Raw genomic sequence first — 18975 nt, 5'->3', positions numbered from 1 at the left:
TACTGCAATACTAAGGTAGCATTTTTCTAAGGCCCATGACAGACTCTGGCTCAAGCTCCCTTAAATGCTCAGATTTGCTCTGCAATGTTACTGATTTTAAGCCAGGTCCAGACCAGAACTGAAAATAGACCTGGGCATCTCAAGTACACAGAGGCCCAAACATTCTCCTGTAGGCCCAATAAATAGTGACTGTATATGGCATCTTACTGCAGCCCCTCTGGCATGTTATGTCACCTCAGGGGACAGTTGGGACAGACATGATGCAATCACATTGTGGCTGATACTTCCAAAGTGCAAATTTCATCTGCTGATGCAGTTTGTTGGTAGGTGTATGGTACAGACCTGATTGTTTGTGCTGAATCAGTAGACCAACACTATTTGGCTGCAGCTGTACACAAACATATCATACAGAATACATGTTATTGGCCAGAGCTAATTATAATGGCCTGCAATGCCACATAGCACAATGCAATATATTGTCTGTAGGCCTATCTGCAAATATTACTTAATTGCAAAGCAAATAAGGATCCCATCAAGTGTCCTTGTGGAACAAACCAGGCAGCTTCCACCTGTGTGCGCTACAGGAAACAGTCAGGGTCAATGTAAAAAATAGGCAAAATGGCCATTTGGCCTGGACCCACCAGGATAGGGGACCCACTAGCACACCTATTTAATCTGAGATAACTTTTAGCAGAAGCATCCTGCAGAGATAACAGACCCCTCATTTTAATCAAGCTCTACAGTATATTTATTTTAATTTATTTGCCTATTTTCTTGTGGCATTAATATTGTTAATTTTTTTGCTCCCATAACTGTTAGTCCAGGCTGGCACACCCAGGGATCATGTCTACATCAGTAAGTGCAGACCATTTCTTAAATGCCTGCCTTACTATATTTAACTTCACATGCTTGAGGGTTACACAAATTTCACTGGGCAGTGGGGGCCCACCAATGAAATTTTTCCCGGGGCCTGATGGTATTTAAAGTGGCCCTGTACTAAATGATGATTGCTCAAGGCTATGAACAGTATTTTACTGCACAGAAGGAAATAGAGCATTGGTGCATTCATTTTTACTCACACCCACTGGCACTTATATTACTTACTGTGCCACTCTGGAAATTGTGCCAAACACAAATCACCTAATATCATATAGTTCATGAAATTCATCTTTATTAAGGACATATAAACCTCCTCACAATACGATTTATATCAGTTTTCTGCATTTTGTATTATTATAAGTGTGGATACCCTTATATGGGCTTCTTCTTGTATTTATTGTCACTATTGTCTGTAATTGAGATGAGTGTAAGCAGCTGCCCTTGTGCTTGTTCCGCAGAGATTTTCTGCACACAGGTACATTAGAATCAGTTGCTTGGTGTTTTTTTCCTTTGCAATTTATCATCTCTCACTAATATTTCTAACTAAAGATCATAGTTTCTGCCCAACTGAAACTAAAATTATCAACCCTGCTTACAAGTCAATTTATATTCATGTTAATTCATCCCTGTAGATGCTGTTCTTGGTGCTCTCCCCATTAACAAACCTGCAGGCAAGCTGACCTTGTTCCCTTTTCCCTACCTGTAGAACCCACATGATACCACCCTGTCTGTGCTTGCGTGCTCCTCTCGCTCTGCAGCAGTTTCCTGGGGGAGCTTTGTCTTTCTCCAGAGGATTATATAGTGTGGACAGAAGGTGGGGGTTCTTAGTCCGGTAATCCTATTAGGAAAGTCCGACATGCAGTGAGACAGAGGGAAAGAGAGAGAGAGAAGGACCCCGCTGAGAGGAAGACGCTGCCCCCTTTCCTAGTCACCATGCTGGCCTCTCTCCTTACAGCACTTTTCTTCGTGGTCCGAGTGTTTGGCAAGGTGAGTGTCCCACAATGACATTATACAAAAGGCATATGGGCCATTTTCTAAAGAGCTTGGAATGGAAAGGTTTAAACTGCAAAGGGCAATAAAACAGTGATCACAAGCTGAGGTTCATATTGATGAGAGGGGGAGAATCTCCACTGAGAAGCAACAACTTTTGTTGAGTTTAACTTTTTCATGCTCTAAAATAACAACCTCATGCCAAATAATATGGCCTAAACAGTACATTTTGTTTGTCTCACCAACTGGCTAAGTTGGCTCAAGGCTGATAGAATTTACAGTAGGTACAATATTTGCAATGAGAATATGTTCTTAGCTACATTTCAGCTTAACTTTACTGTCTGTATGGTTTATCAGTTCCTTCAGTTCCTTTAGTATCTGTATGGTTTAGTCATTGACCCCACAAACCAAACCATGAATTAGTGCTATTATTGTTAAGGTTTTTACATCTGCCATCTCTTGCTGCAAACTCTTACTGGCCTGCAGGGGGAGGGGCTGATCAGTGACATCATGTGGTGGATTGGTGATGTCACAGGGAGGGGAATGGGCAGTTCAGTAACATCACAGATGGAAGAATGGGCGAATCGGGGGGGGGGGTCATAATGTATGTGGTGGGGGTAGGGATGGAGGATTGGCAGGGATGAGCAGCAAGTCAGTATAGAAGGGGTAGGTAATTACAAGTTTCATCTCAATCTATCAGCTGCTTGCGGGGGTATAACAGAGACAGTGGAAGCTGCTTGCGGGGGTATAACAGAGACAGTGGAAGCTGCTTGCAGGGGTATAACACAGGGACAGGAAGCTGCTTGCGGGGGTATAACACAGACAGCGGAAGCTGCTTGCGGGGGTATAACACAGAGACAGAGGAAGCTGCTTGCGGGGGTATAACACAGGGACAGGAAGCTGCTTGCGGGGGTATAACACAAAGACAGAGGAAGCTGCTTGCGGGGGTATAACACAGAGACAGTGGAAGCTGCTTGCGGGGGTATAACACAGAGACAGCGGAAGCTGCTTGCGGGGGTATAACACAGAGACAGAGGAAGCTGCTTGCGGGGGTATAACACAGGGACAGGAAGCTGCTTGCGGGGGTATAACAGAGACAGCGGAAGCTGCTTGCAGGGGTATAACACAGAGACAGAGGAAGCTGCTTGCGGGGGTATAACAGAGACAGAGGAAGCTGCTTGCAGGGGTATAACACAGGGACAGAGGAAGCTGCTTGCGGGGGTATAACAGAGACAGTGGAAGCTGCTTGCGGGGGTATAACACAGGGACAGAGGAAGCTGCTTGCGGGGGTATAACACAGGGACAGTGGAAGCTGCTTGCAGGGGTATAACACAGAGACAGCGGAAGCTGCTTGCAGGGGTATAACACAGGGACAGAGGAAGCTGCTTGCGGGGGTATAACACAGGGACAGAGGAAGCTGCTTGCGGGGGTATAACACAGGGACAGAGGAAGCTGCTTGCGGGGGTATAACAGAGACAGTAGAAGCTGCTTGCGGGGGTATAACACAGGGACAGAGGAAGCTGCTTGCGGGGGTATAACACAGGGACAGAGGAAGCTGCTTGCGGGGGTATAACACAGGGACAGGAAGCTGCTTGCGGGGGTATAACACAGGGACAGGAAGCTGCTTGCGGGGGTATAACACAAAGACAGGGGAAGCTGCTTGCGGGGGTATAACACAGGGACAGGAAGCTGCTTGCAGGGGTATAACACAGGGACAGGAAGCTGCTTGCTGGGGTATAAAACAGGGACAGCGGAAGCTGCTTGCGGGGGTATAAAACAGGGACAGCGGAAGCTGCTTGCGGGGGTATAACACAGGGACAGTGGAAGCTGCTTGCGGGGGTATAAAACAGGGACAGCGGAAGCTGCTTGCTGGGGTATAACACAGGGACAGTGAAAAGAAGGGGAGCCCACAGGGGCCCTGATTGAAGCATAATTTCTGAGTGATGTGAAGCAGTTTGTAAGCTCCGTAATGACCTTTATCTCTAGCCAAGAGTGTGGCATGAGCAGACACGAGGTGACCAGGTCAGAGAAAATCCATTTACAAAGGCTGCACTGATTGCCTTTAATCTAAATGTTATGAGTGGCCAATCAGTGTGGCCCTGCTAAGTGCATTTATTAGAAGTGTTCCAAAGTGTTCCTTTTAATTAACTTGATAACCATAAGAAGGAATGATCTCCCTTCAGCTTCGGCTGGGGAATTCAGGACAGGGGTCAAATGATTTCTGTTGGGAGAGTCAGATTTATTGTTTCATAAACAATCTTAACTTCAGGAAACCTTGTCCTGTGCCATCTCTATGTACATGTACTTCAGTGGCGTTCCTCAACTGCACTGGCCCCCCAGCAAAAAAATCTTCAGAGGGCCCTGGCGCACAACACAAGCACTATGCGCCCATCCCCCCCATTCCATAAATACCCACACCTCACATCCCAACTCCCGTTACTTTCCAGCATACCTGTAAGAACTGTGTGCGCAATGAAAACGCACTATTGGAAATAGCTCCAGTAGTGGGGAACTTGCAAGAGAAGATTTAGAAGACAGAAGATACATACCATTACTAACATTCTACAATTACAAGACCTGTATAATATATTGCAGGTAGCCACCCTGTTCCCACATGCCAACCCATATGCATCCGCATAGTGAAGTCCACCAAGCACATACAAAAATTTCTCCTGGACCATAAACTTTTGAACCACGTAAGAAAACATATGGAGTCAGCACAGTGTCGGACTGACCCACCAGGATACCAGGAAAACTCCCGGTGGGCCCAGATGTCAGTGGGCCCCCCTGCTCCTAACCATTTGGCCTGCTTCATGGTCATTTGCTATTTCTGAATGGGAAGAAAGAGGAAGAAGAAGGATAGATGGTAGCATCTAATTCAAAATAATAGGAGAATAAAGATGTTGAATGAGGAAAGGAGGAAAAATAGTTTGGAGAGTGGGCCCATGGTCTAAGGTTTTCTGGTGGGTCCCTGGGGTCCCAGTCCAACACTGAGTCAGCATTTACCCAAGAAGGGAAACACTAGCACAGAATTCACATACTGTATATACTCGAGTATAAGCCTAGTTTTTTAGCACCCAAAATGTGTTGAAAAAGTCACCCTCGGCTTATACTCGAGTCGGGTGTCATGGGTCACTCCAGACTAGCACCCTCTGTCCTTTGTGTGCAAATTAGGCCAACTGCAACCAGACCCTCCAGTGCCCTGGCCCACGCAATACTTATTCCCCCTTACGTGTCCTCCGGGACTGGGTCTGCTGCCAGTTTGCCAATGCACAATGAGCATAGGGTAGCACTCATATTGTTTTGTTGACCCTCTTCTCCACTTACAGAGCTAGTTTACGGTTTTTCTTTTAAATAAATATTTAAAAACATATACCCCACTGATGCCTCAATTTATGTAATTTACTGGTTTTTATTGTGATTATTGAAACTTAGCAGTAGCTGCTGCCTTTCCCACCCTAGGCTTATACTCAAGTTAATAAGTTTTTCCAGTTTTCTTAGGTAAAATTAGGTACCTTGGCTTATATTTGGATCAGCTTATACTCGAGTATATACGGTATGTCCCTTACTTAGGATCCCAACCAAGAATACCATAGGGGAAAGCCAAGAGCAACCACAGTTGTACAATCTAACTTTATCAATCAATGGTTCAGCCACTTCACCTAGACAAACCTATGATATAAGCTCTGGAATTCCTCACAGGGCATGTAAGAGCCCAGACAAAGCTTTAGGCAAGTGCAAAAACTAGTTCTAATTAATATATACTCAGGGCCAGAACTAGGGGTAGGCAGAAGAGGCACCTGCCTAGGGTGCAATGGTGGAGGGGCATCAGGCATGTAGCTCTTTTTACACCTACAGTAGTTCCGGGCACTTTCCCCCTCATTGCAGTCCCCCCCAGCAGCAGGATGCAACCTGGCCTTGTGCGCTCGTTAGTGCATGTGCGCGAGCAAACACGGGGAAGGGTTGTAGTAGGTGGGCCAAACTGACCAGGTTGCCTAGGGTGCCCGGCCGGCTTGGCCCAGTACTGCATATACCCCTCTTCCAGTAGTTCTTTGGTCAAGCATCTTAACAAATACATGCAGCAATGCAGTCCTCTTGAACCTATGAAGTTGTAACCTGGACAGAACAAAAGTTTTCATACAATTGGGTCAAGAACCAATGATCTGTTGGGCATCCCCCAAAATGAGCCCATTGCACAGAAGTGAAAACAATGACACCAAGAAGTAAAACTAAACAACCCCATTCTGCTAGAGGTGAAACTCTGACTATAGATAACGGCAATATCCTTTCTTAACCTAGGGATCTATACCTAAATATTAACAGATCCACTGAGTTAAACGATTACAAATCTAAGAAAACTATGGTATAAAATCTAAATAGGGAAATATAAAGTGACCTATCCTGTGTTTTAGAGAGAAAAAGACCCCTACTACCACAAAGCACAAGTCCATAGGAAACCATCTCATAACCAGGGCCTTCTTAAAACTTTTCTGTAAGTCGACAATAACAAGGGCTACACAACCACAGTAGAAAACATCTGATGTTACAATGAAAAGTCTCGATGAAGACCAACTGCAAGTGCAGTTATCTCTGAAAGGGTCGGCAGCTTAGCAACAGCAGCATTGCCCTGCTGATAGTGTGCTGCAATATAATTCAAAAACTATACAAAATAAAAAATGAAGACCAATAGGAAAGTTGCTAAGAATGGGCCATTCTATAACATACTAAAAGTTAACCTAAAGGTGAATCACTCCTTAAAACTTAAAATCTGGGCTCTGGATAGGATAAGCGCTCTGAAGTCAAAAACCCTGTACTGTGACCAACGGGACATAATTGTAACAAAGAGAAATTTACCTGATACTTTTAGGGTGGAATTCGCAACAATGTCAGTAAAGGAAAATGTCATGAAGATGTCGCTTGTGTACTGACCATTTTTTTCCCCAATCAATATTTAATAATGTTTTCACCTGTACTGGCACTTTTCAAAAAGAGAAAATTTGCTTCCAATGGGAGTAAAAGCTGAAACAGAAGGACAAGAATTGGCAGTGGGGTTGGGCTTTTACATCTTTGGGAGGGTCCTTCTGTTGGGAGCAGTGGTGGGGCGATGCCCATTGAGTTCCGACATAGAGTTGGAAAGGGAAAAGCAGATTATAAACAAATTATAAAAAGCTTATAAAATGACATTAGTGTTAGCAATATTTGTGAATTTATGGAATACGCCTCTATTTTAAATATAAAGACCAGTTCTTGTCAAATGTACAGGTAGCTTTCAATTTATGGTTTAAACCAGGGGTGTCAAACTCAATCAGAGAAGGGGCCAAAATTTAAAATCCAGCCTAAATCGCGGGCCGAATGGTTTACTGAACACAGTACCCCCCCATAGACAGTAGACCCCACAGACAGTGTCCCCATAGAAAGTACCCCCAATTTCCCCCATAAACAGTGCCCCCAATTGCCCCCATAAACAGTACCCTCCATAGACAGTAGCCCCCACACACAGTGCCCCCAATTGCCTCATACACAGTACCCCCCATAGACAGTAGCCCCCACACAAAGTGCCCCCAATTGCCTCATACACAGTACCCCCCATAGACAGTAGCCCCCACACAAAGTGCCCCCAATTGCCTCATATACAGTACCCCCCATAGACAGTAGCCCCCACACACAGTGCCCCCATATGAAGTACCCCCAATTGCCCCCATAAACAGTACCCCTCATAGACAGTAGCCCCCATAAACAGTACCCCCAATTGCCTCATACACAGTACCCCCCATAGACAGTAGCCCCCACACACAATGCCCCCATACGAAGTACCCCCAATTGCCCCCATAAACAGTACCCCCCCATAGACAGTAGCCAGCCCGCACAGTGCCCCCAATTGCCCCCACAGAATGTACCCCCAACAGACCAGTGATGTCGGCGCCTCCTTCTCTCTTATGCCGCGGCAACAGGCACTACTATAAGGCAGCGCCTCGTCGCTGACGTGTGACGTCATACGCACGGGCGCAACCTTATAAAAAGGCCTGTTGCCGCCGGCATAAGAGAGAAGGAGCCGATGGCGAAGAATTGGTATGTTTTTGCGCAGAGTGCGCACTCTGCGTAGGGAGCGGCGGTACTGTTTGGGTGCCCCCCTGGGAGTTGGTGCCCTACGCAGAGTGCGTACTCTGCGTATAGGAAGCGGCGGTACTGCCGCACACTCACTCTCTCCTCTGCTCTGCCACCTGCACAACCACATCGGATGCCGGACTATAGGTCACGCCTCCTGAATCTCGCGTGACTTGTTATCTATGGCATAGCCGGCCGTACTTGCTAGTCCTTAAGAAGGATATTAATGAGCTGGAGAAAGTGCAGAGACGTGCAACTAAACTGGTTAAGGGGATGGAAGATTTAAGCTATGAGGTTAGACTGTCGAGGTTGGGGTTGTTTTCTCTGGAAAAGAGGTGCTTGCGAGGGGACATGATTACTCTGTACAAGTACATTAGAGGGGATTATAGGCAGATGGGGGATGTTCTTTTTTCCCATAAAAACAATCAGCGCACCAGAGGTCACCCCTTTAGATTAGAGGAAAGGAGCTTCCATTTGAAGCAGCGTAGGTGGTTTTTCACGGTGAGGGCAGTGAGGTTATGGAATGCCCTTCCTAGTGATGTGGTAATGGCAGATTCTGTTAATGCCTATAAGAGGGGCCTGGATGAGTTTTTGGACAAGCAGAATATCCAAGGCTATTGTGATACTAACATCTACAGTTAGTACTAGTGGTTGTATATATAGTGTATGTATGTGAGTGTATAGATTGGTAGGTGTGGGTTAAGTGTGCTGGGTTTACTTGGATGGGTTGAACTTGATGGACACTGGTCTTTTTTCAACCCTATGTAACTATGTATATAACTAACTATGTATAATAGATAGCAAGTACGGCCGGCGAGATCACAAGCCTCCTATGTCACCGCGCGTCATTGTGATGGAACGCAGCGGCGTGCAGTGATGACAGCGCGGTGCGGGCCACATTTCAAGGCCTGGCGGGCCGGATTTGGCCCGCGGGCCTTGTGTTTGACATGTGTGGTTTAAACCATTTCTGTTTGTACTTTAAAACATTCATTACATCATTTACTTTATTATATTGTATTTCAGTTGTTTTGTATGGTGTTTCCTCAGGTCTTTTCTAATTGGTTGAGATTTTATTATACATTTCTATTTTATTGTATTTCTTTAATTTCTCATGGATTGCAAGTATGGAATCTTGGGCAGTTTTATGTTCTTATGTCTTGAATCTTTTAAGATATTCTGGTGGGCACGCTTTAAGATTTCTCTCTCCGTAACAATTTCAGTGTGATCCGACAAATCTGTCAAATTATTGTAAGGTTAGTGGGCACCAAAGGATCACACATCTAGTAATTTCTCAGCCGACATTGGTCAGAAAATTGATCAGGCAGTTTTGAAAATGTTTGTTGTTAGCAATGAGATTTGCCCATTGTCCAGTTATTTGCAGGACCAAGCAGGTAGGTTCCCAGCTTCAACTTGATGATTTCGCTTACAATATCTAAAGGATCTTTAGATCTCTATAAAAACATTTGAAAAAGAGAAAAGCAAATTTAGATGTTCCTTTACAGTCTAAAAAATGTCTTTTTTTTTTTTTTTTTTTTTTTGAAATGTCTAGTTTGATATATAAGGGCCGATTCACTAAGGTGCATTAAAACGAGTGCTATTTATAGCATGCGTTAAAAATTTTGTTGTGTCTTATTTTTTGCGTCTTAATGCATGATTCACTAAAAGGATACTTGCGTTAATTTAGACGCAATGCTGTTTGTCTTATTGAAGTCACTAAAAGTGCGGTATTTGATGCAACGCACGCTAATTAATGCATCGTGCACAAACGTTTTTTTTTCGCCGCGTGCGAAAAAACGCATGCCATATTAGCCATACACGCCATTACTTTCGGAAAACTACTGTTGTGAAAATGACCATTTCCCTGCAAACTGGAGGCTGCATCACTCTAGGGCCAACACATACTTGAATAAATCCCACAGCAAAGTCCATATTGTGTTGCCAAAAGCTCATGGGCTGTACTTTTCTATAATTACCGCCTGCCCCAAGTAGGTGTTAATTTTCGCAGAGACTAATGCGATATTTAGCGCGTCTAAGTGTTTGTGAATCATGTGTTAGTATTATTTCTGCACGGGAATTAATGCAATGCATTAAAATGAACACATTCGGTTGCACACTATTTAACGCACGTGATATGCGACTTAACACATGCGATGATACTTTAGCAAATTTTTTTGGTGTCAGTTTTAACGCCAAAAAGCATGCGATAACGCTTCGACCTTTAGTGAATCAACCCTATAGTCTTATGTGGTAAGGTAATGGACCCATGCTGAGTGGCTTATATTGTCACCTGTGAGGCTAAAGAAACTTGTACTTCTATTGGGCATCTGAGGTTATCCCCGCTGAGCTCTTAAAAGGTGTTTTTCATACTGCACAACTGTCCTAATTTAAACATTGGGACATAAGAGACACTGGGACACAGGAGAATTTACAAGTGTGGCCCAGTCCCGTTATCAATAAAAAACGCATTTGTCCTACACTGAACTATTGCAGTGTGAATTAAAAACAGATTTTGTTTTGAGCAAATTTTTCCTGTGCCTTAAATGAAAACTATAGCCCCAGAATGATACTTAACCAACAGACAGATTAGAATCTATTAGAATCTTACCATACTGGAATATATATATATATATATACTGTATATATATATATATATATATAAAAGCTGGAACGTTGTCCATTAATTAGCTTATGTGACCTAACAGGTATGTGTGCCCTTAGTTTGCTTGTGTGCATGGTGAATCGTAATTAAATATACATTTTCTATTTAGTATTACTCAATTACATACTACTTAAAAATTATATTTTTTTAAAAAAAAGTTTATTTAGATGAAGCAGGGTTTTACATATCAGCTGTTTTATGCAATATACTTTACTATACTTTAATAGTTTTCCTTTAAGGGCAGTGGCATACGGGGAAATTAGTCGCCCCATGACAAATCTTCGTTACCACGGGCGACTAATCTCCCTGCAATGCCATCCCACCAGAATGAAGAATACAAATCGCCGGTGGGATGGCATACGTTTTCCCAAAGTCGCTCCTTGAGAGGTAACTCCAGGAAAACAAAGTAACACGTATGCCATCTAAGCAGCGATTTGCATTCTTTCCTTATTGGTTGCTATGGGTAACTAGAACTGAAAAACTGTTATTTCATTGCCCTTAAGCTAGAAGTGTCCAGAACTCTCCTGTAACTGAACTATTATATTTTGTCCCTGACCAAAGTTCCAGTTAGAAACTGAAACACTGGATGGATTAATAAAAAACCTTACACTTTTTGATTACGACTTTGGCTAAATTTCTTTGACCTTTGGTAATGCAAACTCCTGTGAGTGCCATGATTTCTTGGCTAAAGCCAAATACCACTACTCACTACTAATACTTTTCGATCTCTCGGCTGCTTTTGACACTGTGGATCACCCTCTTCTCCTTCAGTCTCTCCGCTCTCTTGGCCTTTGTGACACTGCCTTGTCCTGGTTTTCATCTTATCTCTCAGATCGATCCTTCAGTGTCTCTTACAATGGAGCAACCCAGAGTTTCTAACTCGTGTCTCTTCCTGCCTGTCCGCTATCTCCATTTTGATGTCCCAACGTTACCTTAAATCTAAGACTGAATTGGTTCTCTTTCCCCCATCCAACACCCACATAACCAAAGGTTAAAAATCCTACCATCACCCCATCTTCCCAGGCCCGGTGCCTTGGAGTTATCCTCGATTCTGCCTTATCTTTTACTCCTCATTTCCAATTACTTATCAAATCATGACACTTTCACCTAAGAAATATTTCCAAAATACGATAATTTATCACCCAAGATGCTGCCAAAATTCTTACTCACTCTCTTATAATATCTCGCCTGGACTACTGTAACTCTCTATTAATTGGCCTTCCCCTCCAAAGACTGTCCCCTCTCCAGACCATAATGAATACTGCTGCCAGGCTCATACACCTCTCCAACCGCTCCTCCTCTGCCGTGCCACTCTGCCAATCTCTGCACTGGCTTCCCCTACCATCCAGGATAAAATTCAAACTAATGACCCTCACATTCAAAGCAGTTCATAACTCTGCCCCACCCTACATCTCTGAACTCATCTCTAGGTACCATCCAACCCGCTTGTTACGCTCCTCAACTCCTCTCTCATTCCCTCCTCACATGCTTGCATGCAAGACTTTGCAAGGGCTGCCCCCCTTCTCTGGAATTCACTACCCTAATCAGGCCCGGATTTGTGGAGAGGCCACAAAGGCCCGGGCCTAGGGCGGCAGAAGATTAGGGGCGGCATGCCGCCCCGCCGCAACAAAATTTTTAAATTTGGCTCCCATATGGAGCAGTCAGAACCTCTCCCCACTGCTCTGTATGGGAGTTTAAAGGAGCGTTCGCGCATGCGCACTCAGAGAGAAATCCGGCCCTGACCCTAATCTAGATTAACATAACCTCAGTGTGCTGCTAAAAGCAATACCCTGTGCCACACCTCTCACAACTCTGGTCATGCCCATTCCCACACCTTGGGGGGAATTCACAAAAGTGGAGGTAGCCCTTTTTTGGAGTAAAAGTGGTGGAAAAACTGGTGGAAAACACTTTCTCCAGATTAACAAACAGAAATCCGCCTAAATTCCGACTCAACCGCCACTTTTCTGTTTTTGGTGAAAGAAAGACACTTTACAGACACTTTTGTGAATTTGTCGTTTAAACGACATTTATACGACGTTTTAATGACATTTTTCCCCGACATTTTCAAAATGGAGTAAAGCTCAGTGTAACTCTGTCAGATCAATTCTAAGCTCTTCTGTTTTGTTTTGTTTCCCCCAGTCTCTATTTCACACCTAACATATTAATGGGGATTAGCAGACTATTGTTAGGGGACAAGTTTCTGTCTCACCCTAGGACAATAGGTGCAAAAAGCCTCATTAACATTTTATAAACAATTAATTTATATCTTATACAGGTATATAAAAAGTTTTTACCTCACATTTGCATTATTATGCCAGTTTTAGCTTAATCAATGAGGCAATAATAAAAATTTTGTGTGAATATATTGTAAACATTTTTATTAAAAGGAAAAGTAAAGCCTCCCAGGCAAATTTTTAGTTTTAGCAGCAGTGCCCCCTCTTTAATCACTTCACTGACATTTGCCCAAACTTATCTGTGCCCCCATAGCATGTTCAGAACTACAGAGCTGCCTGACAGCATTGGCCCCCACCTGTTTCCAGCAGCCATCTTGGTGGCACATACACACTGGCCCCCAAACTGGGATATTGGGGTACAGGGTTGGACTGACCCCAACAGGGCACTGAATAAAAACCCAGTGGGCCCTAGTCTTGTTGGAGCTCTATTCACCGGCCATGTTGGTGTGGGGGCCAGATTGCTGCTGCCCAGTAATGAGTAGGGGCTAGAGAAGATGGTATTTAGACCCTTAAATCTTGTTACAGAAGTGGAATTACACAGAAATATAGAAAACATTAGAAAGCCCAGATTTTCCTGAAAAATGATGTATAGTTTCCCTGGGCAAACTAAAATTACCCCTCAGGAAATGCCCCAAAGCATATGAAATGCAAAATCCTGCTGGTAAAATTTGTATCCCAAGGCTCCTGTCGCTGTGGGACTGGGTTTGATGGCAATGACAGATTTACTAAGAGCTTAAGGCAAATTCATAAAAAAATGTCGGGAAAATGACAAAATCTGAAAACTGTCTGTTTAAAAGACAAATTCACAAAAGTGGAGATAGAGGTTTGTGAATTAGGTGGAAAATCCGACAAATCTATCTCCACTTTTATTGTGTCGGAATATCACCACTTTTGTGAATTCCCCCCCTTGTGTCTCAACCCTTTCTACTTGTAGATTGTAAGCTCTTTTGGGCAGGGCCCTCTTCACCTCTTGTATTGGTTATTGATTGCTTTATATGTTACTCTGTATGTTCAATGTATGAAACCCACTTATTGTACAGCGCTGCGGAATATGTTGGCACTTTATAAATAAATGTTAATAATAATAAAATAATAATTTTTATATAGAGTCATCAGTATTTCCAGACCTGTGTCCATGGACAGTATCCTTTAACATTACTAAAGTTATACTTTTTTCCCCACAGTTGGGCAGTACCATATTTCGTGAAGAACGAGCACCATATCTCATGTACCAGCCACTTCCATGGCACGTGCAGTATGTGACTCAAAACAGAAGGGCAAGCAGGGATCAGGAGGTAAATCACTTGATTCAATAGGTGTTACTCTTCTATATCTTTGAAAAGCCATCTGTCTTTCTTACTTGTACATTAATTTACATTAAGCTTCTAGCATCACTTACAAAGGCCAGTCCTTCAGGTGAAATAGTTCTTTCCACAGTTTTTCATGCACAACAACATAATAAGTGCTGTCACTCAGTATACTGGGGGCACCTGCTGTAAGCTACGTTTAGCAGTTGTCAGATACGAACAAACAGAAATGAGGTTCATCTGTCATAGAAGCTAATGCTGCAGGGCTGGTTAGATGATTCTGGTGCAGAACACTAAGGTTTATGAGCGGCCATATGATATCAATCGAAATAAATTATCTAATAGTCTTATATTGTCTTTTTTTTATTATATAGTTTATAAAGTACCCCCTATAGTAATATTTAGGGATATTATAAGTCATCAGGGAGTACCATGAGTACCATGACCATATAAAAGCAGGAAGCTGAAGGCTGAGTGCTTTTGTACAAGTCATGGAACTTCGAGTTGACTAATATCCTCATATTTTACTAAAAGGGAATACATTGTTTATTATAATAACATTTCATTTGTTATATGAATAATAACATTTCAGTGTATCATATATATACATATATATACTTGAAAAAACGGAGCACACCCTTCAAAGAATCAACTGCCCCGCGTGCTGATCAAAATTAGCAATAAAAGAACAGAGTTCTGCACACACAGGGACTTAAAGAAAAATAAAACGTGTTTATTGAGAAAAATCTAACGTGTCGAGCACTAACAGTGCTCTTTTTGAGGGACAAAACAGTTTGTTAGTGCTCAAAACGTTGGATCTTTCTCAATAAACACTTTCTATTTTTCTTTAAGTCCCTGTGTGTGCAGCACTCTGTTCTTTTATATATATATATATATATATATATATAATATATATACACTGTACATTGTGATCTGGCCCCTTCTACCAATAGATGGAGCAAGAGTTTATTCAACCAATGTTGGTTACACTATGAACAACTTTACTACCAACGTGACTAACAGCACAACGCACCCCAGTGACCAGGATGATATTAATTTAATGCTGATTATAAGCGTTGTCATAGACATATAATTAACATAAATAATTAAAAGGATCTTTAAAATATTCAGTTGTCTGATCCCCTGGGGCACCAGAGTGCATAACACACAAATAAGCCCAAGAATATTTAAATTAACAGATATAGACTTCTCACTCTCTTCAATGCATAATTTACAGACGAATGATGGATGTGGCCTTGGCCCTCAATATTTGGCTTTTCCTCACTTTATTGCTGGTTGAACTCACTCAGTAAATACTAAGATACTCTTGTTATTATCTAGTACTGTATGGAACCTGTTAGCCAGTGTACTGGTATTTAAAATACAGTGAATATCTGGACATTTGGGAGACCTGGATCAGCCAAGCCTGTGATGGATTTGGTAGTGTTTTCCAGGCTTCTGTATCCTCTCCTCTTTCCCCCCAGGTAGGCCATTTCAGCTTGATCACCTATTATTAAGCAGTGGCTATACCTTCTATTTTTAGGAAAATTAAGATTTAGTTAACACTTGTAGAAAAAGCCCTTGTAGTGCTAGTATTAGAACTCAGTTCTACTTGATTGTCTATTGACTCCCTGAGCACTTTAAGGCCCCTGAGCTTAGCAGCTAAGGGCATTGTCCTGGCAATAGTAGCCATGAGAGGCTGGTGCCGAGGCTGCTATGTTGATGCTGTGGCAGAAATGAACCCCAGTGCCTTTCAACTTAGGACAGTGATTTAACCTCACAGAGGGAACTGTGTAACAAACTGTAGAATCTACCTTAACAGTCAGTCTCTCTTTTCACCTTTCTACATGTATCATCTCCACTGCCTCTGTATACCTTCTATGTGAACTTTCTTTCTCTTATCTTTCATTCTCCTCTTCTACTGGACCCTTGCCCCTGTAGATTATTTCTTAGAGGGATAGTGTCTTTCCAATTGTATCTCTTTATACCATGTAACAGACTCTTTCCCATACACCTCTGAGAGATATACTTCTTCCCTTAATTACAACACTGAGTTTCTCCAAATCTCTGCTCACTGCTTACTTCTCTCTTTTCCCTTCCTCTTCAGTAGTAACATATTTCTCTCTGTGTATTTAGAGACGAGGAAGCTGCCAGTATACCTGCACCACATACCCAGCCAGGGACAATTACGGTAACTAATGACTACTTGCTTTCTAAGAAAACTTTGGAAAGGAAATATTACATAACTGGTAAAAACTGCCTGTATGTAAAATATGCACCTGCAATATAAATGAGATCAATGGCAGGGAGGAAGGCCCACTAGGATATTATGTGTTATTCTGACAGGCCAGTCTATAGGTGGCCATACAGGGGCAGCTTATCTGCCCATATATGGGCACCCCCAACGGGCTCACCTGACCGATATCTGGTCTAAGATTGGGCAGATCTCAATCGGGCAGGTTTGATTTTCTGCCGTATCAGGGACACTATTGGATCATTGATGTGGTCTGTGCCCATTGTTGTAATTAGCCCGTTATCGCCAACCTTCAGGCCAAATGAGTGAATGTTCCCAGGTAGGGCCACCTTAAGTCAGTCCCTGACATGAAAAAGCCATTTTCAAATATTCTAGCAGGCCAGATTGAGTAGCTTAATGGGGATATTAATGAGGTTTTTTAATGGTGGCCAGATATTTTCATGCTGTCCCACAACGGTTCCATCGTCTCACCTCTGCTTGTAACAACTGTTTTATAGCAAATTAATTTGCTACACACCTGCTATGCCCCAGGCAAGGTGTCAAATGCCCATATTGTCCCTGGTTCTCCTAAGGGCCCCTGCACTAGTAAGTACTGTTCCTAGTTAGGCAGGTGATGATCTGATGTTCTGTTCCCAATGAATATAGATGTTTCCGTATATATGTCCTGCAGGTGTTCGAAGACCATCTCCAAGGATGGAGTTTTCTGGAGAAGATGCACCAGAAAGAGCGGCTCTGACCATCCAAACTCACTATCGCAAATATCAGCAGAATAAGCAAAACCAGGGATAGAGGCTCTCCCTTTCCAACCCTGTGTTTTCTGACAATAGAATATTTAGATCTTTTCCTTATGTAGGAGATTTTCCCTTTCCTTTGCCTTGCATACTATTTACACTTTGCCTTCAACAGCCCCAAACTTGAACATAACATGAACTGGTTCCATTCAATGGCTTCCGATACTTAAACTTCAGGACACAGTTTTCTTACCTCCATAGGAATACATACAATTTAACGTTCCCTTTTGTGCATGTGAGCCTGTGACCTCTATCTGTGTCCTGTCCTGCACAGTACTCAAGTATCAGTACATGTTCAGTTGCTTTTTAATGTACTCCCATTACTGTTAGACACGCACAAGTTCAAAATACAGAACTTTTAGGCAAAACCAGAAATTGTGCACCATTTGAACTAGAAATACATGTGCTAATGTTGCACCACATTCACACCCAGTAGACACATATGGAGAGATTTATCAACATTCAAGTTTTATTTTTTTTCATGATTTGAGTTTTTTGTGCTAAAAATTTTTATAGTTCAAAAACTTGAATGTCTGGTATTTATTAAGTCAATGGGAGTGTCATAGGCAAAGTCAAGCTGTATTTTCAATTCGAGATATTTGAGTTTTCAAGTTTTTTTCGAGTTTGTAAACTTAAAAATTCTAGGTATTTGAGTTTTTTTTTATTTAAACGTGTTTTCCTTATTATTAAATAAGTTAGCATTTGATACGCAAGTTTATTCCATTTACAAGAAAATCTCGAAATTGATAAGCCCAATAATGTGTTTCTTCCCATGTAGCTCTGATGTGTAAATATATTTCTGTATAAACATTTTATTTACAACTATGCTTATTGCACGTATCATGCTGTATATTTTCTTTAGAGCTTGTATTTGGGTTTTAATAAATGTTATGACTCTAAAGATATGTGTGCATTAAAAGGCTATGGTTGCCCAGTGCTTAGGTTGGATGAATAATTTCCTTACAAATCATTTCTACAACTAGCAAGGTCGCCAAATAAGCGGCTCGTCTCCCAATATGCCCTCCTTAGGTGGCCGACATCAGGCCAAATGATCAAAACAAAATGGCGGGCATAGGCACCGTTGAACAGAGGACCCCATCAACAAGGCTATGCAGTACAGATCCAATGAAAAATCAAACTGCCTGATCAAATTTTAGGCCAGATATTGGTCGGGTAGGCCTGTCAGGGGTGCTCACATATGAGCAGATAATTTGCCAATTTGATCTGAAGGACCTGAATTGGCAGCCATTATCAGTCATTTTGTTGGTGATTAACATTGTGTGATTATTGTGCAATTGTGGCAACTAGTTCTGCTTAGTATTTTGGAACAAAATGCCTCACATAAACAAAGAACAGGGAACCAATATTCTCACTGATGGGCTCTGGATACCTGGGCATTCCTGGTGCAGATCCAAGTATGCTTTAACCCTAAATGGGTTAAATGTTACATCCATCTGACAAATACATGATAGGGCAACACCGATTATGTATTTGTTTTATGGAGAACCACTGCCCTAAGAAATTTCAAATTTTTCAAAGCATAATAAGGCAGGCATTAAAGAAATGGTCTGTATTTACTGAGGTAGCCATGATCCCCAGGTGTGCCGCCATGGGAGCAGGGAAAGGACAAAATGGGATGCCACAAGCAAAAAAGCAAAGAAATTAAAACAACCATGTTGTAGAGCTTTACAGTTAATTAAAATGGGGGTCTGTCATCTCTGTGGGGTACTTACACCAAATGAAAAGTCTGCTAGTT

At 42.4% G+C, this 18975-nt stretch overlaps 1 protein-coding gene across 1 annotated transcript; it reads left to right on the top strand.

Moving 5' to 3' along the window:
* Positions 1-1541: 1541 nt before the first annotated feature.
* On the top strand, positions 1542-18120 carry LOC105947790. Its single transcript, XM_012967029.3, has 4 exons — positions 1542-1866; positions 14052-14162; positions 16311-16365; positions 17099-18120. The coding sequence occupies exons 1-4, from the start codon at positions 1813-1815 to the stop codon at positions 17215-17217; spliced, it is 339 nt and encodes a 112-aa protein (XP_012822483.1). The 5' UTR covers positions 1542-1812; the 3' UTR covers positions 17218-18120.
* Positions 18121-18975: the final 855 nt, after the last annotated feature.

Source organism: Xenopus tropicalis, chromosome 7 (genome assembly GCF_000004195.4).
Source record: "Xenopus tropicalis strain Nigerian chromosome 7, UCB_Xtro_10.0, whole genome shotgun sequence".
Lineage (NCBI taxonomy): Eukaryota > Metazoa > Chordata > Amphibia > Anura > Pipidae > Xenopus > Xenopus tropicalis.
Note: the sequence above shows the minus strand (reverse complement) of the source record. Positions and strands in the feature narration are given on the sequence as shown.

Coding starts and splice junctions, on each gene's coding strand:
- LOC105947790 (XM_012967029.3), top strand. CDS start 1,813: ATGCTGGCCTCTCTCCTTACAGCACTTTTCTTCGTGGTCCGAGTGTTT. Junction 1,867..14,051: donor TGGTCCGAGTGTTTGGCAAG/GTGAGTGTCCCA, acceptor TTTTCCCCACAG/TTGGGCAGTACCATATTTCG. Junction 16,366..17,098: donor CCCAGCCAGGGACAATTACG/GTAACTAATGAC, acceptor TATGTCCTGCAG/GTGTTCGAAGACCATCTCCA.